This window comes from Moschus berezovskii, chromosome 8 (genome assembly GCF_049115385.1).
Source record: "Moschus berezovskii isolate FMDL1 chromosome 8, NW_MosBer_1.0, whole genome shotgun sequence".
NCBI classification, from domain to species: domain Eukaryota; kingdom Metazoa; phylum Chordata; class Mammalia; order Artiodactyla; family Moschidae; genus Moschus; species Moschus berezovskii.
In genome coordinates this window covers 28710161-28734393 of record NC_142467.1, presented here as the reverse complement: position 1 = coordinate 28734393, position 24233 = coordinate 28710161, and the positions used below count along the sequence as shown (strand labels likewise).

The 24233-nt window shown below is 38.7% G+C and overlaps 1 protein-coding gene across 5 annotated transcripts in view; it reads left to right on the top strand.

The window, feature by feature from the left end:
• The window catches only part of ATG10 (autophagy related 10), a 276660-nt gene extending 252629 nt beyond the window's left edge, over positions 1-24031 (top strand). For all 5 annotated transcript variants that reach the window (XM_088838497.1, XM_055428713.2, XM_055428715.2 and 2 more), the window contains 3 exons: positions 22431-22528; positions 23181-23296; positions 23615-24031. In XM_088838497.1, coding sequence (XP_088694623.1) covers positions 22431-22528; positions 23181-23296; positions 23615-23652 — 252 coding nt within the window. In that variant the 3' untranslated portion in view covers positions 23653-24031. The remainder of the gene's footprint in view (positions 1-22430; positions 22529-23180; positions 23297-23614) is intronic.
• The last annotated feature ends 202 nt before the right edge of the window (positions 24032-24233 follow it).

Below are 24233 nucleotides of genomic sequence, written 5' to 3'. Positions count from 1 at the left end.
CATCTTTTGCAATCAATCAGCAATAACCACCAAATAGAGATTTAGTGGCGGTGTGTGTAAAAGGCACAGTGATAGACAGCATTGCTTGGGAAAGAAAAATCAATAGCATGGTCTCCTTTACCACAGATTAGGTGATAATGCACAGAATTAATCAATAATAATAAGTTATATAGTAAGATAACTCTTAAGAGGTGCTACAAGCAGTGTATGAAAAAGTGCCAGATCACTGATAGGGATAGAGAAGAAAGTTTGTTCATTGTGAGCTGAGATGGTTCTGAAAAGACTTCTTGAAAAGAGAGAGACAGAGATGGAGCTGGAGATCAAGATGGGGAGAGAGAAGAGAGGGAGGTGAAGGATTGTTCTAGGTCGGGAATACCAGCACAGACACGAGGAAACAAGGTATACTGAGAGTAGAAAGCAAACCCAACTAATGACAGTATAAACCACCTGAAGAGCCAGGTTATTGCATACATTTGAGAATATGCAGTAGCAGGTCAGGGTGTAAGAAGACATGGGATAACTGGGTGTCTAGAAGATGTATAGCAGAAGAACCTTTGTCATCTTGCTCTGCTGTTTATTTAGGGCTTAGAATATTCACTGGGGTGTGATGGGTGCTCAGTGAAGGCTTCACTCTTGTCTGTGATGAGGGTACCCTGATAGAAGATAAGCCTAGAAAAACAGTATGATGCTAGTTTGCAGGGAAACTGAATAGAGAGAGAGGACCATGCATTCAAACTTTGCTATATAGGTTTGGATTTTTTTTTTTTTAACCTAAGGGTCACAAATCCCCTGGCTTCAGGATATATCATAGGCAAAAGTCTGTGCGTTATTCTAAGGTCTCTAGCTCTTATCAGATATTGAAGGACATTCATTCCCCCCCTCCAAATTAAGCTTCCCTCAATAAGTAATGGGTAGTGAGGAATGATTTTGTGCAAGTGTGATATAAAATTGTTAATCGGGATGATGATTCAGGTATCTGTGCAGGGTGAGGGATAAACCAGAAAGGCGGGAGCAGAGGACGCCAGCAGGAAGCTGTGGCAGGTTGGTGGGGAAGAGGTGTCTGTGAGCTGCAGTGTCTGTCAGGTGTCTGTCAGCCCCATGGGGGGTCCTGACAGTCTTCGAGGAGGTAGAGGGGAGAGGAGATGTTTTAAAGGACAGCTGTGCTTTGGGGAATACTGATGAAACATTTGTGGAGAAGCTGGGGAAATGGGAGGTAGTGAAGTTCAAATCAGTTTCCAAAGAAATCAATCAATTAACATTTATTTATTCAAGCCTCTTGAGTCTTTACCATGTTGCTGTAAGGCTTTCGTGTAAGAACTCTATTCCTGTCACAATGAAAACTTAGACTTTCCTTGCAAGGCCTAATTGGAAAGATGTATTAAAAATAAGGACATTAGTGAATTGTGAACTGCCAACTCATACGAATGCTGAAATTCAGATAGTTTCTTTCTTAATTACCTGATTTGACATTCCAGTCGAATTCATGGAAGCTGAAATGTCTTCAAATATTTTGGGTACCTCTGTTGTTGCAGGCATTTATTGACCAGTTGGATAACTAAGCCCTTTCGCTCTCTTAATGTCACACACTCCAAAGTCAAGAGACTTCAACTTTTGTAGGTGGTTTAGAAATAGACAAGTCCCTCATTGTCTCAGTTCAAATTATTTTGGGTTGATCATATTTAATGAGAGAATATTAAAATTCTGAAAAATAACATATTCCAGCTGACCATGCAGTAAAACAAACAAAAATTGTACCTTACCCTGAGATAATATGAAGGCCTTACGGGAAGGTTCATATTTGATCTTGATCACCTGAGTCAGTAAGGAAAATAAATCTCCTGGGCTCTAAGTTAATTCCCACCCAACTGTTTGTAGTTCAGCACATCTGGGAGGCAGAGGTCAAGAGGGACCTATGGAAAGGAGACACTGTCTTCAAAGATGAAAGCGCTTTTGCTTTCCATGCAGATTTCAAGTCAATTCAGCTGCCATAAATAGTCTCAAAACCAAAATACGTTGGTCCCACTATCTGATATGGCTGTGGCTGAGCCACTTGTCAGGGTCTGTGCTGCCTTCTCCTATGCTGAAGGCATTCTCAGTTGGGTGCCTTCCGTGCTATGATTTTCACACAGCAGGTATGTTAAGGAGTATCTCCGAGCCTACCGGGTGATTGGATGGCTCTTTGGCGGTCTCTGGTGGTAGATATTAGATATGCTTCTAGAGGGAACAGCAGACTATTTGGCTTTCTTTGAGCAAAGGCAAAACAAACATTTGAAAGGATCTGCTAAAATTCTCTGGTGTGAACTTAAGTCTGAGCTCTAACTTCTAGCTAGAACTCAGAAGGATCACTATATTGTCGATATATGGAGTAGCACCTTAGAGTGAGTTATCTAATTCAGTCAGTTCAGTCACTCAGTCATGTCCCACTCTTCGCTACCCCATGGACTGCCGCATGCCAGGCTTCCCTGTCCATCACCAACTCCTGGAGCTTGCTGAAAGTCATGTCCATCGAGTCAGTGCTGCCATCTAACCATCTCATCCTCTGTCATCCCCATCTCCTCCTGCCTTCAGTCTTTCCCAGCATCAAGTGTCTTTTCCAGTGAGTCAAGTCTTCACATTATCTAATTGGTATTTAACTCTGTCTCTGTCCATCTCTTTCTCTCTCCACCAAAACCTCACATTTCTCCAGTGGTTCTTCTAACAGACAGATCCTAAGATGTGCCTGTGTACATGTCTGTGGCTATATGTAACTGTGCTGCTAATTTTTTTTTGATTACCAGATCTTCATAGATAAGAGCATTAAGCTTCTTAATTATCATAGTTACAAGTATCTATTTCGTGACTTGCTGCCTTGTATCGGTAAATGAATTGGATATGCTCAGCTGTTATAGCAAAGAGAGCTGGTATGTATGCCTCAAAACATACATTTCCACACTGCATGCTACTAGGTACATGAAGGTTCTTTTCACTTTTTTTCTTTTTAATTCTTGGTAGAGCGTGTATAATCAGTGACATAAACATCATCCATTAGTCAGTTGAGCCTTCCCTGAAGTATTAGTATTCTAAACAATCCTATTACCAAAGCATTATTTTGATACTTTATTAAAAGTCCTACAGCTCTAGCCTTGCTATACTCAAACACAGCTTTATGCAATTAGGATTATAATGGAAGCTTTATTACAATGATATATAACTTGTATCATCCTAATAAAAGTTCCTGTAGATAGCAATGCTTTAATAATGCTGTTTCTGTAACAGTGATTCCTTAGTAATGGAGCTTCTCTCATGGCAACTTCATTATTAGGAAATGATTTCAGTAATAGAAATGCAAATAAAGATTTTGAGAGAAGCATTTGATGCATGGCTCTATTACTGACCTGCTATCTTTTCATGCATTACATCTAATCATTATAAACCTACCATGTGGATTATAGTTATGCTTATTACTCTCCTATAACATTTTAGCATTTGTGTCCTTCCAAATTATGAAAATTAAGTGCCATTTTAAAATAAAATTCAAGGGTTAAAATAATTTAAATTTTAATTAAATTTTGTTTCAAAGGCATTCCAAATGTTTCACAAAACCTTCTCTAATTTTTATTGTGTCAGAGATTGAGTGCACCAATAGCATTCAAACTGGAGTATATGTACCCCCGAGTGGATGTGTAGTCATCCCAAAGTATATGTGGGTATAGAGAGGTTTACAGGAATTAATTTCCAGATCTTCTACTTCCATACATACACTCTCATAAAATTCATCTGCCTGAAAGCTCCTTATGGAGATTTTCCTCCCCTACCTCCCCCTTTTGCCTCTCTCCCACTGTGAAAGACAAAGGCATACAGCACACCCCATCCTTTACCACAGGCATGTTGCTTCACTCTCCAGGACCCAATCCATGTTTTTAAGTCAGGAAATACCGAATTGTGGTTAAGTGCCTGGACTGTAGAACCAGGGAGCATTGTGGATACAGGCTCTGAGACCTCAAGGAGTCTAAGTTTTTTCAACCTCAGCTTCTATGTCTATAAAATGCGGATGATAATAATAAGGGTATTGTGAGAATTAAGTAAATTCAAACACATATTTAAAAGTATGACCTATAGTACAAACAGATGCTGTTAACCTATGCTTCAAAAAATGTTTCACTTTATATGTTTATTTATCAAATTTTATATTTTTCTTTGCTCAACTGAGTGCTACTAATAATTATAATGACAACTCAATCATACATTTTAGTTAATACCTAGAGCAAAATGGTCACAGGAAATTTTGGAAAATAAACTCCTTTCTCTCTATTTTTTTTCCTTTCTATTTTTTGTTTACAAGAATGTGATCAATAAAAAGCTTTTAACCATAAAATATGCATTAGGATAAAGTTCTTTGAGTGAAGCAGAATGGAGATGAATTCAAGGAGAAAAATATAAAATATCCATTTGTTCATATATTTTTAAAATGAATGATGATAGGAAATGTCAATAACACTGGGGCATTTATTTTTGATTGAGTGCTTTTAGGAGAGTGACAATTGTATTATTTAACATTGAATGCTTAAGTAAAATAGTATGTTTTTTAAATTGTTCATATTTAAAATATACTGGAAATTGTATCCTTTGCAACTATTTAATGAAAAATTTTAGAGGACAACTTTGTGCCTTGGGGTGTGTAGATACATATTTTTAAAATGTAGGTGTGTGCAAGCAAAAACATCAGTCAATGGAATAAAACACTATAAATCAGAGTAATGGTGTAAGTGAAAGTAGAGGTATAAAATTACCTTTATAATTTATATTTTCTGAATACTAGATATTAAGAATATAGGTATAAAAATATTATAATATCATCTTAATCAAGGTTGGAAAGTAAAATTCTAGAATTTTGATACTCTTCTGGTAGAAATTCAGTTTCCATGTAGACCAGTTTAGCTGAGTGTTTCTGGTGCTTCACAGTAGGTTAGTGTGGAGACTGCACATTTGTGCTCCCAGGTTGATTAGTAATGCCTGGGAGAGAGCCCCTGCCTTGGAAGTGGGAGCTGGGTTTGTCATTTGATCTACTTATGGAAGGTGCTCCGTCATACTGGATCCTGTTGAGGCAGAAATGGGGAGGCTGTATTGCTGGATGGAGGCTCTGTGAATTTTACTTCATGCTGGAAAAGGCAACTGTTACTGCTTCTGGAGGAGTACCAGCTAGGACAGGAAAGAGTGAATGGTCCCCTCATGAGGAACTTGCTACACACGGGCTGTTTCCTATATAAGAAAAATTAAGTGTTGAAGAAATGGTGTATGCCCTCAGGTGTGCGTACTTTCAATTATATTTGTATCAATTTGATGTGCACAGTTTTAGTTTTCATTCTTATTTCATGCCATGCCTCAAAATGAAAGTTTTAGATGCCATTTTCTTCCTGGGTAAGTTTCGTATCATCACACTCATAGTTGTAACCATAATGAATGTACAATTTTGCGTGCTGGTTTTCTCACTTAACATTATCTTCCAGACCCTTGCCAAGGAAAGTAGAGCTCTTAGAAGAGTGATGTGATAATACTGTAGCCACATTTATACCAACTGGCCCAGAATCTGAGGAGAGCATAAGGTTTAGTTAATGTGATTTCTGCTGGCCTATTTTCATGACCCTCTGAGACCCAAGTACCAACTTGCTGGAGACTCAGTTCGGATAACGCAAGCCCGCTCTGAGAGCTTGGGCGTTGGCATACCACTCCTCAAAAACTGCTGACCCTCCCTCAGCCATTTTGGAAAAGCAGCATCCAGGGACATTTTGTGTTTACAAACCTTCAAGAGAGTTACCCAACCCCATTTTGAGCCCTAAGTCTTCTTCCATATGTGCTCCTGAATCAAGTCAGTAATTCCCAAGGGTTGCATCCTATGGCTAGGTCAGAAGTGGCATAAAGCCTAAGCTAATTGCTTCAAGTCTTTGTAGCATCTGTGATGTTTTTGTGAAATATTTCAAAGGATGGTTTAATTTGTAACATTAGGACAGTACTGCTTGAAACAGTGAGGGAGTAATGGAGCAGTGTGTATTGGTGGAAATATTAATTAGTTTAATCATTTTGGAGGGAAATGTGATAATACAGATCAATAGCCATGTAAATATCCCCACTGTTTTTACTTCTTCCTGAAATTTTATTTTACGCACATACATATACACAATTTATAACAATATAAACCTGGAAAATAATCTAAATGTCTCACAGTGGAATATCTATTATGATATATTAGTCAGATGGAATGTTTTGTAGCTAAACGTAAAGTTATGAGGATTATGCAAAATATAGGAATATATTTCATTATATGAAATAATGTTAAAAGGTAAAGGGAAAATTGAATCATAAAATTATATATTCACTGTATACATAACTTTGAATGATAGAATGGTGAGTAGGTAGATATCAGTGAAATTGAGAAGAAATCAACCTTTAAGAGAAAGGAAAAGAAAGAGTCAAAGATGACCTTGTCTGAAGAAGTCATGAGATTTATTGACTTTGCTGGTCTGAAGGACCATGGGGAGGAAATAATGGTGAGCTCAGTGCTCGGTCTTTAAATCTGGATTCACTCCTGAGTTCATGTGGAAAGTCTGTGTATTTCCTGGTACCAATTTTCTTTTTCAATTTTAGACTCTTTTTTGGGGTACTAGACTTTATTGTCTAGAAAATACAGAGCTATATCCAAACTATAAAAATTCCTTTTTAAGATTCTGACAAGTTACTATGGAGAAATGTTTGGTCAAGAAATAGGACTAGAGTGTAATTTTTTTTATCCTAACATTATTAAGTTGCTTATATTTTTAATATAAAAAATCTTTAATATGAAAAACTGCCCATATGTATCATTTTTTCCTCTTTCTTACCTATGTTTGCAAAATACCAGGATATAGTTATTGCCTGAAAAAATCTATGATTATATTTTTATATTGAAGAGTATGATTTTGTAACACTGTAGTTTATTTGTATACTGTAGTCTATTAGTAGTATTTCTCTATTACCTGCTTTCAAACGGTAGTCTAAAAAGTGGGAGAAATATCTCATTGTAGCTAAATTAACATTTTTCATTATTAGCTGAGTAACAGGTTTTTTAATGGGTTTATCACATCTCTTAGGAATTTTCTTTCAAACATTTCTAAAGAGAAAAACTGATTTTAACTTAAATCACTCTCTGCTTCAGGTGTCTGCTTCTGGTAATAAAATGAGTATTTTTATTATCAAAACTGGGTAAGAATCATGAAGGAAATAATTGTAACCTATGAATGGGGGTGCTTTTGATAGAAATTTATATTGATTATATAAAGAGAGGCATTGTGGCATTTAAAGAATCCATCTTAAAGATTAATCTGTATGTTTTTCTGTTGCTTTAAAATTTTGACATCATCCTAAAATATAATTCTACTAATAGATTGCTATTTTATTTTGCTCTTAAAACATCATTTTATGTGATATTTGCCAGACATTAATATCTAGTTATCAATAAATTAGGCTGCTGATTCACCACTTTATTATACCTCAACATCTTCTAAAATGATGTCACTGTTTTAGTGAGTATCCCAGAAATAAACTTAGTAAGCCCAAAATTGTCACTGTTATATAATGTAGTGGAAGGGGGGAGGCGGGAATTAATGCTTGGAAAGCACAGACTCCCGATTATTTTCCTTTAAGACAAAAATAGAATAAATGTAATGCCTGGAAGTTGTTTCATGTTCAAGTGCTGCATATAGTCTTAGCAGGCGTGGCATTGGTAGGGAAAGGCTAAGTTCTATTCTTGAGTCTGGACATGAGTCTTGGAGCCATAATTTCTGAGTGCCTGAGGGGTTGATAAGACACCTCTATGACCAAATTTCTACAAAATGGGTGGAGTCTGAATAAAGGTTCTGCGTGGCCCTCCAAACACTCAGGGATTTGACTGGAGAGACAGGAAAGTGAGTGTGTCCTGTACTGCCAGTAACACCCATCAGATATCTTTGAAAAATAGGTGTTTCTACCTGAACAGAACATTTTAATAAAAACATCGATATGGAACTTAACAAGGGTTTTTAACAGAGACTCAACGTCCTTTTTGTCTTCATTTAAATCTGCTTTATTTTTCTTTCCATGATGCTATATAAAAATCTCATCAATATACAAAATCATTCTGAGCTCAGATTTTCTCATTTTCTCTGGATGAGAGCTTTGATTAGCTTTTTACAACTTCTTCATTAGTAATTGGCTTGTGTTTTTGTTTTTGGCTGTTGTCTCTAATAAGTTTATGTTCTATCAAAGACTTCTTTGAGGATGGTCTGAAATATGCTACTGTGTTATGTTACAGAATATTACAATTTAATATTCTTTATAAAATGCAACCAACAAGTGCTATTAGGATTAAATGTTCATTTCTTCCTTTTGATGCTGATGACTGGGGTGGGTTGTTCAGTCTTATCATCATGCCTGACCTAGTTGTGCAGCCGTTCCTGTTTAATTAATAGACATTTACATAAGCTCTTTTTTCCCCAGCAAGCTTTATAATGGTCGTGTTGGTTATCTCCTTTCACCCTGTGAAGTATCAGCAGTGCTGTTTCCATTTTGCATATCAAAATACAGAGAGATTAAATTATGTACAGCAAATTGATAACTGAATAAGTTTGAGAACTCAGAGTTCTGGCATATTAATAGTGTTGCTTAAAGCAACAACTCATATAGACTCTATAAATATATTAAAACTCTACTCTGTAATCCAGGGGTTGCAGCTGGGGCTGTTAGCAGCCTAAGGAGGGAGCCCTTTGTAGATTTACGCAGGGGTGGGAGAATTTGTTTCTGGACTCCCTCTGGAACCATGAAAGTTTTTGTTAGTAGAGGACGTGGTGTCTGAGGACTATTGCTCTGATGTCTGTAATTTTTAATAAAAATTCTAGGAAGCCTGGTGGCTTCTGTGTAACATACGAATTTGATGAACTGTACTATTTTTTAAAAATCCACCTTCCCAGACACCATTAAAATTTTATTCCCAATTAACTGATCACAAAGTATCAACAGGTGCAGCTAGAGCAAAGCATAGCTTGGGGCCCTTTCTTGAGTACTTGGGCAAGACTTTCATTTCTTTCCGCATATTTAAAAAAAAATTACTCACTGTCTTTCTAACTGTATCTTCATGCACTTAATAGGGTTAGAAGTGTGTATTAGGATATATCTTTCTTACCCCCCATTTCCCTGTCTCTTCAAGGTATAAGAGGATTGAACTTCAAACCTTTCTTCTTTGTCTTGTGTCAGTGTTGATTACTTCCAGTAAATACTTAGGAATTTACAGGGATTGCCTCGATCATTTAACAACACATCAAACAACAGAAAACAAACAAATGAAAAACCCAAGCAAACAACGACAAAAAATAATAGGAACTTTTTTCTTCAACTTACCAAATTTGTTAGTTTTATTCAAAAGACAGTAGGTGTTCTGTGTGCCTCTCACTTCATTCCCTTCCCGCTTAACTGAGAGCAGCCTCTTTCTGTCTTCAGTTCTGTGGCCACACTCTTCACCTGCTCCAAGTCCTCTTGGATGCTCCAAGCCCTTCCTCTAGGGTCTGTACCAGGTTAAATACCACATCTTCAGGAAATCTCTGCCACTCGTTTCTCCTTCATCAGAAGTGAGCTTTTCTTTCTCTGAGTTCCCACATTCCTGGGTTTGTGGCTTTTAAATGTTGTATTATAGTGTGATTTCTGTAATCCTTGAATTAGATGTCCTAACGCAGCTTGGGGAGAAATGAGGAAAAGAGATGGGCTGTTTCATTTGACTCCAGGTCCCTCTCGGTCATGAAAATGTATACATCTTGTATTCCGCTTGGTGTTTCCCCTTGCAGAGCATTCAACACAGCATTATAGATGTTGCAATAAGCGTTAGATCTGCAGGGTGAAAATAGTGTTAATGGTGGTACTATCTCGTGACACCTGGATTCCATGAGTTTCATTCCATGTGTGGGGTCTCAGGCCTGGCCACCTCCGTGCCATGGTTTTCCTTTTCTTTACTGATGAGCTCCTTTCTGGCCTCAGGCAATTACGCACCTTCCTCAGGACACCCTCCATCCTACAGTGGGGAGCATTGCATTCTATGCTAGGCCACTGTGACTGCCTACACAGTTTTCTGTGGAGAATGAAGCCTCCCCAGGCCTCCTTTCAAAATGATGGGGAGAAATAAATCTCTCCACAAAAGGTGTCCCTCTTACCAGTTTTTCTTTTTCCCGGTCACAAGTCCTGTTAGCCATCTCCCACCATTAGACCAGATGACACTGCTGTTCTCCCTGGGGATCTGCTTTTCCATTCTCTTTAGAAATCCTAAAGGAAGGGAAGTGAGTAGTGATAAACTTGTTTTATCTTTGGAACTCTGCCCTAAAACTGGGACTTTCAGTTCTGGGTGTGTAACAGAACTTCAAGGACTGAGATAATAGAATGTTGTTTTATATCTTTCTAGTGGAGAAGGCAATGGCAAGCCACTCCAGTACTCTTGCCTAGAAAATCCCATGGATGGAGGAGCCTGGTAGGCTGCAGTCCGTGGGATCGCTAAGGGTCGGACACGACTGAGCGACTTCACTTTTACTTTTCACTTTCACACATTGGAGAAGGAAATGGCAACCCACTCCAGTGTTCTTGCCTGGAGAATCCCAGGGACGGGGGAGCCTGGTGGGCTTCCGTCTATGGGGTCACACAGAGTCGGACACGACTGAAGTGACTTAGCAGCAGCAGCAGCAGTACCTCAAACTAAATATAAACTCTGTGAGAGCAGATTTTGCTTCTGTCTCAAGTATGTTTATGTTTCCAGTGCCTAGAATAGTGCCTGGTGTATAGAACAGGTCCATAAATATTTGTTGAATAAATGAGTGGGTGGACGAATAGATAGACGTGTTTAGCATGGCATCTTACCCACAACAGGTATTCAGTGATGTTTATTGAATACATGGGCAAAAATTGCATGAAGTAATAAAGGAGTGAGTTAAGTAGAATGGCATGATCTTACTATATATTTTAGTAGTATTTGATCTGCTTCTGAGTCTGAGTAACAAACTTAGGGGAATGAGGTAGTATGGCAGAGGGTAGGCTAATTCACAGAACTAAAATATGTATCTTGCATCATTTTTTTAAAAATTACAATAAAGAATATTATTTTTATGTAGAAACAGGTAGATTTTAGAATATATTGAATAGTTGACATAAGTTTTTTATGTAGAGAGTTACTCCTAACCATGCCCTCAAACTCTTTCCTTTGTTCTTAGATACATTTTGGAGGAAATATTTCAGAAAACAGATACTGAAGTTCTTTTCTGAGGACTCTTGTAAGTGTACTGGAGGTGCTTTTCCTGGTTTTGTGCCGAGGAGAGAGAATGTCTTGTCTCTTTCATGTTCCCACAGAGGCATAGGGGTCATTGGTGGTTCCTGCACAAATATTCTCCTTTATGGAACAGGTTGCATGTGCCAGTATCAATTTACTTTACTTTGTCTTTGTTTATGCAATAATTCTACAAATAATTGTCGAGTGACTACCAGATGAAAGGCACTGTCCTGGAGGCTGAGGTTAAAATAGTAATAAGAATATTTCTTCTGCCCTCAAGAAATTAGAGGAAGATTCCTGTAAACAGTCAGTTTCCTGTATAAGACAGTGTGGAATTAAGCAGTAGACTTAGGCATGGGTGCAGTAGGAACACAAAGGGAGGGTACCTGATTCAGGGCTGGGGAAAAGAAAGCTGAGATCTATAGGGAAGCAAAGAACATTAGTAGGTAAGAGAGGAAGGAGGGCTGTTCCAGGCAGACACAAGTATATGGTCAAAGCCCTAGAGGTAAGAAAAAGAATTGTCTTTGGCAAATGGTAAGTAGTTTAATGATAAACGATCCATAGATATAGGTAAGTATCTGGTTTTCTAATTCTAAAGTGGATTTTTTAAGCATAAAAATGATGAAGGAAATAGCAGAAGAAAAATTATTGATTTAATTATTTAATATTGCATTTCATATCAAAATTATCATGAACAAAATTTAACAACAAATAGCAATCTGGAAATAAAAAATATTTTGAATATTTCAGCCACTTCTAGAAGATCAGCGGTAATCTGTTTATGTACCACTGTGTTACTAACATTTGACCCAGGGCTCACTATGATGGTTGAATGGATGGAAAGAATCAATATCCTCAAAAGATACTGAAGAAATAATGTAAATGAATAAGAAAAACCAAACAAATTATATGAAGGGCAAAGAGAAAGAGGAGAGTAAAAAAGTTGGCTTAAAGCTCAACATTCAGAAAACTAAGATCATGGCATCCAGTCCCATCACTTCATGGTAAATAGATGGGGAAACAGTGGCTGACTTTATTTTTCTGGGCTCCAAAAATCACAGCAGATGGTGATTGCAGCCATGAAATTAAAAGATGCTTATTCCTTGGAAGAAAAGTTATGACCAACCTAGACAGCATATTAAAAAGCAGAGACATTACTTTGTCAACCAAGGTCCAACTAGTCAAGGCTATGGCTTTTCCAGTGGTCATGTATGGATGTGAGAGTTGGACTGTGAAGAAAGCTGACTGCCGAAGAATTGATGCTTTTGAACTGTGGTGTTGGAGAAGACTCGAGAGTCCCTTGGACTGCAGGAGATCCAACCATTACATCCTAAAGGAGATCAGTCCTGGGTGTTCATTGGAAGGACTGATGTTGAAGCTGAAACACCAATACTTTGGCCACCTGATGAGCTGACTCATTTGAAAAGACCCTGATGCTGGAAAAGATTGAGGGCAGGAGGAGAAGGGGACGACAAAGGGTGAGATGGTTGGATGGCATCACCGACTCAATGGACATGGGTTTGGGTGAACTCCGGGAGTTGGTGATGGACAGAGAGGCCTGGCGTGCTGCAGTTCATGGGGTCGCAGAGTTGGACACGACTGAGCGACTGAACTGAACTTAACTGAATAAAAATAAATGACGAAAGGAGTAAAACAGAAGACAAAGAAACTTAGAGAAGATCAGCAAAAGACACATATGACAGGGATTTGATATGAAATTTTAAAAATAGATATTTGAAGAGGTGGACTGTAGAGGGTTGAATCTAGGGGCAATTCTTGACACTAGCTCTGATCAGTGGGATGAGAGTGCTATGTATGGCCATGCACTTTGGATGCTCACTTGGATGACTGTAAGGCATAATCTCTTGGAACTAATTCTCCACAGTGGCAATTCTAAGGCCTGTCTCAAAAAAGATCCCCTGGAGAAGGAAATGGCAACTCCAGTATTCTTGCCTGGAGAATCCCGTGGACGGAGGAGCCTGGAAGGCTACAGCCCACAGGGTTGCAAAGAGTCAGACACGACTGAGCAAATTCACTTTCACAAGTTACTGGGAAAGGTGACCCTGCAAAGCTCTTAGCACAGTACCTGATAATGTAGATGCTCAATGGCTATTTTCCCAGCCTCCAGGGGAAGGAACAGGGAGATACCCTTCTTTATTTCTAAGGAATGTACCCAGAGTGGAAGGCAAGTTTGATCAGTCTGGAATATGAAACTAGATGAAAGCTTAGCATGTGAAATTATATTCGTGATGTCCTAGAGAGCTAAGAAAATTAAGAAATGAACCAAGTAACTCATCATATTTATTAGATGTAGGAATGAAGGTGCAGTATTATCATTTCCTTGTGATAGTCGTATCTAATAGTTCTGAAACCAATTCACAGTATTCATGTCAGACTTATTTTATGAGACATTTAACCATTGCTAAATTAAATTTCCTAAGAGAATGTGCCACTATAACTTCTCTGGAGTTTCAGAGATAGAAATCTGACCCATCATTTCTATTTTCACGGAAAACCATTTAGCAGAACTTTGTTCCAGTAGAAGTGTTTATTGAGTTGTAAGCCTAACACAGTTCATTGGCTGCATGCATTTCCACACTGACATTTTTCTCAGTGCAGCTTTGCATCAGTTCATTAGTACTGACAGCAGATGGTAGCACTTTCACACAAATTTACCTTCTGAATTGATCTAAGAAATGTCACTAAAAAGATCCTGACAGTTTTGATGTTCTTCCATTTCTGAAAATGGTATGTTAAACAAATAAGGTGTAGGATTTTAGATTTTCTTGAATTCCAACACATAATTCCTAAACCAACTAAAGATGCTTTCATCTCTGATTCTTGCTGTCTGAAGGAGAAAGTAGAAAATGCAGATAATCTTTCCTGATAGCATAAACCTTAAAAAATCACTATTGCAGAAAAATGGCTTTGAAGAATATTATCCAGATTGTCCACACTGATCAAATGCCTCAAATTATTTGTAAATTCTCTACCTTACTTTGTCCAAATACAAAATTGCTTGGCTAGCAGGATCAGCTCATTGACTATTACTGAAAAATAGTATTAGCTTAAGTCACGAGGCTAACTTTAAATTCTTTCACTTCTGCTGTATTAAGATATCCAGAAGATTAACCAACTCCGGGAGTTGGTGATGGACAGGGAGGCCTGGCGTGCTGTGATTCATGGGGTCGCGGAGAGTCGGACACGACTGAGTGACTGAACTGAACTGAACTGAACTACATTTTACAATTACAAATCTTTTGCCTTTTAGTTAGGGTTAAATCATTATATAAATTATCAGACAAGAAGACTTAATGTTTGCTAAGTGAATGAATGAAGGAATATAAAATTCTAACTAATCACATCGAGGAAACTATATTTTCTACATTATATACCTATTATTATATTCTTAATAACTCAAAGCCTTGTATTCAGTAGTATTATGAATATAAACAAAGATTTATTTTGAGTATTTTGAAAATTAATTTTCCATCTGCATTTGAAAAGTAATTAGTGATTTGGTTAATTTACCAAAAGAGAAACTGATTTGAGAAAGCATTGGGTGTTGACTATAAATTGTTTAACCACATAATTAAATATGACTTTTAACATGTTGCCAGAAGAGAGGTCATGATTAATAAGATACTTCAATGATTTATTTATCAACAAAAAGGACGTTTTGGGTTCTGTTGTTGTCCAATCGCTAACTCATGTCCTACTGTTTGTGACCCCATGAACTGCAGCGCACCAGGCTTCCCTGTCCTTCACTGTCTCTCTGAGTTTGCTCAAACTCATGTCCATTGAGTCAGTGATGCCATCCAACTATCTCATCCTCTGTCGCCCCCTTCTCCTCTTATTCTCAATCTTTTCCAGCATCAGGGTCTTTTCCAGGGACTTGGCTCTTCAAATCAGGTGGCCAAAGTATTGGAGCTTCAGCTTCAGCACCAGTCCTTCCAATGAATATTCACAATTGATTTCCTTTATGATTGACTGGTTTAATCTCCTTGCTGTCCAAGGGACTCTCAAGAGTAGTGCTTTCTGACTGCACCACAGTTCTAAAGCATCAATTCTTTGGCGCTCAGCCTACTTTTGGGTTCTAAATGCTCTCAGAAACACTCTAACACTAGAAATATAAGTTAATACTGACTTAGTTTGGCTAAAATAATAGTGACTTTGTTCAGTATAGTTCTATTCCCTCCCTTCCTTTGTGCTATTATTGTCACGTATACTACAACTATATATGTTATAAACCCAACACTACAGTATTATAATTTTTGCTTATATGATCCTGTCTATTAAAGTAACTAAGAGAAGAAAAAATACTTAGCTCACCTTTTATATTTACCATTTATGATGCTTTTTATTTTTTCCTGTGGATTTCAGTTACCCTCTGGTATTGTTGCCTGAAGAACTTCCTTTAGTATAAAGCAAGTGAATTAGCAAGGGATTCTCTCAGTCTGTTCCTTTGGAATGTATTTATATTACCTTCATTTTTTAAAAGGTCATTTTTGCTGGATATGGAAATCTTGATTGACAGGTCTAGGGATTTTCCCCCTAAGATTTTGAATATGTCTTTCCGCTGCTGTCTGGACTGATGAGAAACCAGACATTATTGTATTTTTATTTCTATCTTTATATGATGAATTTTTACTTTTAAGATTTCCACTTATCTTTGGCTTTCAGCCATTTAACTGTAATATATCTAGGTGTGGATTTCTGTGTTTCTACTTAGGGTTTGTTGGTCTGCTTGTATCTGTAGATTAAATGTTTTTCATCAAAGTTAAGAACTTTTCAGCTAGTGTTTCTTCAAATATCTTCTTTGCCTCTTTCTCCTTTCCTTTTCAGACTCCTACTTCAGGTTTCTTGGTATGCTTGGTATTGTCCCACAGATCTCTGAGGATTTGTTCTTTCTTCTTCATTTTTTTCCTTCAAATTGTAAAATTTCTATTAATATATCTTCAAATTCATTAATTCTTTTTATTGCCATCTCATATCTACTGTTGAGCCATCTAGTGAGCTTTTTATTTATGTATTGTACTTTACAACTCCAAAATTTTATTTGGTTATTTTTATAGTTTGTGTTCCTCAATTGAGATTACTTATGTGCAGTCATTATCATAATTTTTTCCTTTTAACTCTGAACATGGTTTTCTTTAGTTCTTCAAACATGTTTTAATAGCTGCTTTGAATTATTTTAAATCCAATAATCAGGCCCACTCAGAGTCAGTTTTTATTAAAGGACTTTTTCCCCTTAGTGTGCATCTGTTTTGATTCTTTGATGTCTCATAAATTTCTTTGAGGGCTTCCCTGATAGCTCAGCAGGACATTTTAGATAATACAGAATAGCAATTCTGGATTCCAGTATTTTTCTCTGAGGGTTGCCTTTTTGTTGTTGTTTCTATTATTTTTGTTTGTTTGTTTTAGTAACTTTCATAGACTTTTATCTTCCAATTTGCCTACTCTGTAAATGTGGCCATTGATGTTTCTATTTTGTCTTTCATTCTTAATGTTCATGTTCTTGCCTGGTTTCCACGAGGTCTCCAGCTCGGTCTGCTTACCTTGTTGGTTAGACAGTGATCAGACAGAGGTTGTGCTTATATACCTCAAGCCTACAAGGTTTCCCTCATTTATTCATGGCCGTGTATGTGGGCTGGGAGCCCATCCAAATTTCGTTAATGTTCAAGTCATCATCAGCTTTTACTTTTCATCAGGCCTTCTTGTATCTCCCGTGCACATGTGCAAGTCAGCCCTGCTGGCAGCTCTGCTATTGGTTCTCTAGTCGCTGGCTTCACTCCCACAAAACCTCCCTGTTGATGGAGCCAGGTGGGGGGTGGAGTTGGTATGGGAATATTTCTAGGCAAGAAGGTTGCAGACTGTCTCTGTGTCTAACTTGATGTTCTAGCAGCTTTTCATGAATTTAAAAAGCTATCAAAATTTTTATTTGCCTTTGGTTAATTTTCACATCCCAGAAATGATTGTCTTTTGACAATTTTGTTCTGTTTTATACCTGTTTTTCAAGGAGATTTGTTGACCTCTATGTCATCCTGCTATAGTTAGAAGTCCACTACTATTGTTATTTATTAATAAAACTTTTCTCAAAAGATTACAAAGTATCCCTTTTTATAATTCCTGACAAGATCAACATCTCCTTGCTTGGCTTTTTCAAACCAAAGCATCTTACACAATATAATTTTTATTTTTAAAATACAATTTAAACATTTGATTTTTAAAAACAGTCATTCATTTAAATATATTTTGTCTAATTATACAAATTCTTAATACAGTAAAAGACAAAGAATTTCTTAGGTGGTTAAACCTGTGTTAACAAACTGTCCAGGCTGTTCTAAAAACTCTTCTAAGGCATCAAGTGAAAGTGTTAGTCACTTGGTCGTGTCCAACTCTTTGCTACCCCAGAGACTGTAGCCCACCAGGCTCCTCTGTCCCTGGAATTCTCCAGGCAATAATCCTGAGGTGGGTAGCTATTCTCTTCTCTGGGGGATCTTCTTCACCCAGGGATCGAACCCAGGTCTCCTACATTGCAGCCAGATTCTTTACCATCTGTGCTACCAGGAAGCAGTAAAGCATGAAAGTCCCTATTATTTAAAAAGGTGTTTTGTATAAGCATTACCATGCATTTTATCAGCATATAACCTTAAATACTAATGTAACTGTTTTTATGTGAGGAAAAATGAATATTAAAATGTTGTAGATTACTGAAGTGTTTTTGAAGTGCCTGAGCTATTATTTTAATTTAAATTCATTTAAATTATTTTCCATTAATTTGTCCTATCAATATATTGATAATTCTAAGGACTGTATATACTGTTGGGCTTCCCTGGTGGCTCAGATTGTAAAGAATCTGCCTGCAATGCAGGAGACCTGGGTTCAATCCCTGGGTCAGGAAGATCCCCTGGAGAAGGGAATGGCAACCCACTGCAGTATTCTTGCCTGGAGAATTCCATGGACAGAGGAGACTGGCAGGCTGCAGTCCATGGGATCGCAAAGAGCTGGACACAACTGAGCAACTAACATATCAATATATTGATAATTCTAACTGCTATACATACATAGACTTTTTACTAATTCAGACTTTTCCTAGCCTTGGTTATAATTAGTTATCATATGTTTCTAAACATTTAGACACTAGTCAATGATGTTTTAACTATGGTGCATAACTACATAGGAGCTTTTTATTTTTAGATATTGAAATTGGACTTTGTTGTAGGGTATTATAAAAACATACTGGAGTCATATTATGGATGTCTAGGTATTGTTATTATTCTTATCTATTTAAATATCAATAAATTGAGTAGTAATAGCCAACTAAGTGCTAATTTAATGTTAGGCACTATTTTGAATGGTTTTCTGGCATTTTTTTCATTGAAGGATCACAGTCAATCTATGAGGTATATGCTGTCATTAGTCCCAGTTATCAGATAAGGAAACAGAGATATGAAATGATTAAGTGGTTTGCCTTAGCTCAATTTTTAACTACAGATTCCAAATCTGCTCTTATCTACTTGCTATATGGAATGAGCAATAGATGTGATTCAAGTCCAAGTCTTTATTAAGCAGCATCTAATGAGCAGAGCTGCAATGTGACACAGGCCAACATCTGCTTAGAAAATGACCCTCTGAACTTTAACTGTGTCTGTATCTCTTGGAGATGTCTTGTACACTGATATGGTTATTCTTTGGAGATCTTATAAAGGTTAGGCCACAGACCTATTATAAGGAAGAGGCAAGGTCTTGTCTATGTGATAAAGCCATGATTCATGAGAGTTTCCAGCTCCTCAAGGAGCCTGAACCATGAATGGTTAAGATTTTTGGAGGACAGTCTTACATAGTGATTGTGAGTGCTTCCATCCACCATGCAGGCCAGAAAGGGAGAGCCCAGACAAGATCTCTTCCTAGTGTCCCCCATGCTTCAAATGGGCCTGTGAAAGTGAAAGTCGCTCAGTCGTGTCTGACTCTTTGCAACCCTGTGGACTACATAGTCCATGGAATTCTCCAGGCCAGATTACTGGAGTGGGTACCTTTCCCTTCTCCAGGGGATCTTCCCAACCCAGGGATCAAACCCAGGTCTCCCACATTGTGGGCAGATTCTTCACCAGCTGAGCCACAAGGGAAGCCCAAGAATACTAGAGTGGGTAGCCTGTTCCTTCTCCAGCCTATTCTTCCCAACCCAGGAATCGAACCAGGGTCTCCTGCATTGCAGGCAGAATCTTTACCAACTGAGCTATCAGGGAAGCCCTCAAATGGGCCTGAGAGCCCCAGTATTGTAACACTCTGGATCTTTTAGAGCCCTGTTGTTCTGTGTGTTTGTTACCCTTTCAGAATTCCCAGGCTTTCAGTAGAGTCTTGTTTGACTAGTCCATTCTATCTCAGCTACATGAAGCTTGGGCTCAAGTGTTTAAAGTTGGAGAGTTTCCCCATGGAGTGGCCATGATAATCAAGGGCTGCCAACTGGGGAATGCATCCTGGAGGAGTGGAGACTGCATGGCCAAGCTGAATCTCTGCTTTATGAGTGTTCCATTCAGCGCCATCCTTGGAGGTCTAGGTTTCATTTTATTAAAGAAGGTAAATGTGTCTTCACAGATTTGGTTACAGTTCTTCATTTCTTCCATTGGTTACTATACAAGTAATCCAAGAAGGATTTAGACTAAATTTATCCTTTTAATTCCAAGCTCTATAAACAGCAATTATTTTTAGTTCAGAATAATTCTAAACTTCTTTTGCATTTCCTGTACTCATTTCCCTTTATGGTCTCTGCATTCGTCCAGTTTCTCTGCACAGTTGGATTTTTCTTGCCATCCTGATCTCTGTTTAAAGATCACCTTTTCAGTAAGGCCTTCCCTTTCACCAAATCTGAATTATTACCACAGTCCCTCCAAAGTTGTATTACCTTGCTTTGTTTTATTCATAGCATTTATTATTATCTAGATTATCCTATTTATTTATTTGTTCTATGTATGTACTGGGTGTCTCCTGCACTGGAACATAAGTTCCACAGGGTCAGGGACTTGGTTTACCTTAGAGTGATCTCTGTAACTTTTGATAGATCCAGAACTATTCCTGGCAGGTATGTAAGAGATGATCACTAGATATGTGATGAATTAATAAATATTAGTTTAAGGCCAGTAAGGGAAGCCAGAATCAAGTTGGACATGAGGACTTGGTGATAAGCATAGCATATATGGGCTGTGGTCACGGTGTCAGGTTAGAAACAGGAATGAGGGGTAGGAGAGAGCAGGAGAGTGGGGGCTTGAGCTCTGCGTGTGAATCAGGACCCTGGGCAGAGATATCTGGAGGTGGCCCCTTTAGGGAGACATACTCGTCCTCCAGCCTACTCTCAGTGAATAACTCAGCCCTGCCACACACACACCCTCATCTCTCCACACCCAAGGTCACCCATACAAGTGGAGCTATTCCGCCTACTTTTTGTGGATAGGTGTGTTCACTTGTGCACAGACATGAGTGTTTTGGGATTGGATAGTGGAGGATGTAAGACATAATTCTTCCCATGGACAGCTCTGAGTTCAACTTCTCCTCGGACTGGCTGAGGAGAGAAGAAGCCAGGGGAAGAAGCCAGGCAGCTTGTTTTATTTGGCTTGCACCATATTTTTAACAAATGGCGCCAATATTTAAATTTAGGAGGTTTTACATAAAAATCTGTATGTCTAGGTTATTTTGACAAGTGGGAAGACCTGGCACACCAGGCCTGCATTCCACCTGGCACAACTGGCTGGAGCAGGGTAGCAAGCACAAGCTCGGCTGGGCACAGTCTCCAGGCCCACATGGTCCTTGTCACCTGCTGCTGCATTTAACTGCATTTCCCCTTCAGATCCCCTGCCTGGTCTACACAGGTGTTGGTCTTATTCTGTTTTGGCTGCTATAGCAAAATATCACATACCAGGTAGTTGATATTCAACAATTCTTAGGCTGGAAGTCTAAGACCATGTTGAGATCTCCAGCCCTCCATTATCAGGCCCTTTTCCAGCTTGCAGATTGCTCACTGTGTGCTTCCATGGCAGAAGGGGACAGGCTAGCCCTCTGAAGCCTCTTTTATAAGGGCATTCATCTCATCTTGAGGGCTCTTGACCCTCACTTTCATGACCTAAGCACTTCCCAAAGGCCCTACCTCCTCCTACCATTGTACATTAGGGTTTCAACATGTGAATTGTGGGAGCCAAACATTCAGGTCATAACAGTATTGGAGTTTGACGTCTCTGGCATAATGGCTAATGCACAATGTAAGCAATTGATACATTTATCAACAAAAACTGTTTTCAAGTTGGTCGAATTTATGCATAGATCACTCACCACATAGCAACCATCTCGGGATCCCCATTGCTTACCAAATGATGTCTACATCCCTAGTCTGGCAACAGTCCGACCTGTATCTTCTATCCAATCATTCTCTTATAAAGGCAGTGGAGTTCTGTCTTATGGACTTGGAACTTGTAGAAACCACTCCATAAGCTTGGGAGAGACAGAAGGAGAGACAACATAGAAAAGCAGAGAAACTAAGGGAAAGAGAGAGACAGACACGAGCAGTACAATTTAAATGAAAGCGTGAGTTGCTCAGTTGTGTCCGACTCTTTGTGACCCCATGGATCGTAGCCCACTAGGCTCCTCTGTCCATGGGGTTTCCTAGGCAAGAATATTGGATTGGGTTGCCATTCCCTTCTCCAGAGGATCTTCCCAACCCGGAGATCGAACTTGGGTCTCCTGCATTGCAGGCAGATTCTTTACCATCTGAGCCACCAGGGAAGCCTACAATTTAAATGGTGCCAGTCATTCCCCTCTTCCAGCCCATCCTCTACCCTGTCTACTCACTGGTCACGTGTCTGGATGCAGTTAGGCCTGAAAGAGTTAACATGTTGACAAAATTCATGTAAGAAAATATGTGGAGGACTTCCCTGGTGGCCCCGTGGTTAAGAATATGCCTGCCAATTCAGGGGACATGGGTTTGATCTCTAGTACAGGAAAAGTCTACATGCCATGGGGCAACTAAGCCTGTGTGCCACAACTACTGAAACCCACGAGCTCTCAAGACTGTGTTCCACAGACCTGAGTATGGATTTTAACTTTTTCAAAGTAATTCACGCCAGCAATCCTGGGCCAACTCTGATTCTTACAGGAGCATCCAATACTTGGACAACCCTTTTTTGTACTTCATCCCTGCAAGACGAGTGAATTCATGACTCCTGTGTTAAAGAATTCTCAAAAAATCAATAGGTAAGAAATGCCATCAAGATACATTGGCTTCAGTCTTATTTTTAAAGTGTAAATCTTTTTATGTGATTCTAAAAGCTAAATTAAAAAAGAAATATTCTTTATAATAATAATAATGGCTAACATTTATTGAATTTTTTACTGTATTCTAGGCATTGTTCTAAGTATTTCAGATATATTAATGCACTGGATTTCTATAACACCCCTGTGAGCTAAGTACTATTATTTTACCTGGTTTACAGAGGAGGAGGCTAACGCACAGAGGGCCTAAATAACTTGGCCAAGGTCACATATCTTATTGAGTGGTGGAACCTGGGGTGTGAAGCCAGGCACTCTTGCCTCCGAACCACACGCTTCACCACTGCACTCTGCTGCCTTAGCTAATGCTGTCAGCTCGGTCAAACTGGAATCATTGAGAGAAGTCAAGAGCATCAGTGCCTTGACCCTCCCTCCTTTAAGCTGCTTTAGTGGGGGCTCCTCAGCCTCTTTGGCCCCCAAGTTCCTGTCAAGCAACGGATTGGCATTTGGAAATGCTGAGATTCCAAGTGACCAGCACATATCTTTGAAGAAAGCCTGATTTCTCTGATTGTTGATTTTCTACCACTCAAACAACCACGATGGAAACAGAGTTTTCTGTGTTTCACTTACTTCCCAGGAATGTCAACTACATCACATCATGGCTGAGCATGGTAGGGCCAGTTGTCGGGCTGAATCTTCCTCTGAGTTACGCCACAGCAGCCTCTCAGGATGAAGGCAGTGTCAGTGGACAAGGTAAAAAGAGAAGCCTGTGCTTCATGTTTCCTGTTGCAAAGATCCTGGAGTCTCTTTTGCATTTGGATATGTCGCCCCTGCTGGCCCCAGCATTTATTAAGTCTGCTTTCATCTCTGACAGACTGGACACTGACTTGTTTGTTTAGTTTTCCAACCAACTAGCGTCCACTCATTTAGGAAGCTCTTGACTTTCCTATAGTAACACTCACCCAACCACAGAGCTGAGTGGTTTTATTTTAGAATTGATATTCTTGAAACAAGTCTTTACTGCTCAGTTAACCTTCTTTCATTTTCTCGGCTTTTGTTCTTGTTCTTCAGATTCTTCTATTGAGCGAAAAAGCTTAGAAGAACACTGAGAGTTTATGCGGCTGGCCCTGGTTTTAATGGGGCCAATATGGTGTGAGATTTCAGCTCACCGAGATTCTGACGTGGATTTTTTTCCCCTTGGAAGTAAATGTCTGCAGCAACTGATATGCTCTATGTTTAGAAGAAACACTGCAAAGACACAAATTATTATAAATAGCAAAAAAGGGCTCTAGCTTGGTAATAGAAACAATGACATCATCAAGACACTTCCAGGTTCTTCTCTTATGTCTCTGAGGCTTGTTCTCTTCATCTTTGATTTGAGAATAACAAGATACCTCACAAGGTTGCTATGAGAAACACATGAGAGCCTTTGTGTGTGAGAAAGTATGGTAAAGTATTAAGCAAATATTCATTAAATGGTCACCTTTATTATAATTGATTCTCATTCACTAGTCTGTCAATCAGTTTAATAGTAAGGTGCTAAGATGAACCATGGAAAGTTTGGTTTGGGGTTGCTGTTTCATTTTTAATTTAACTTGCTATGGTCTTATACTAAGAGAAAAACATAATCACCTCTTTAGAGCAACTAGATTAGTGTCTGTCAGTGAGAGACGCACACTAGAGTCATTTG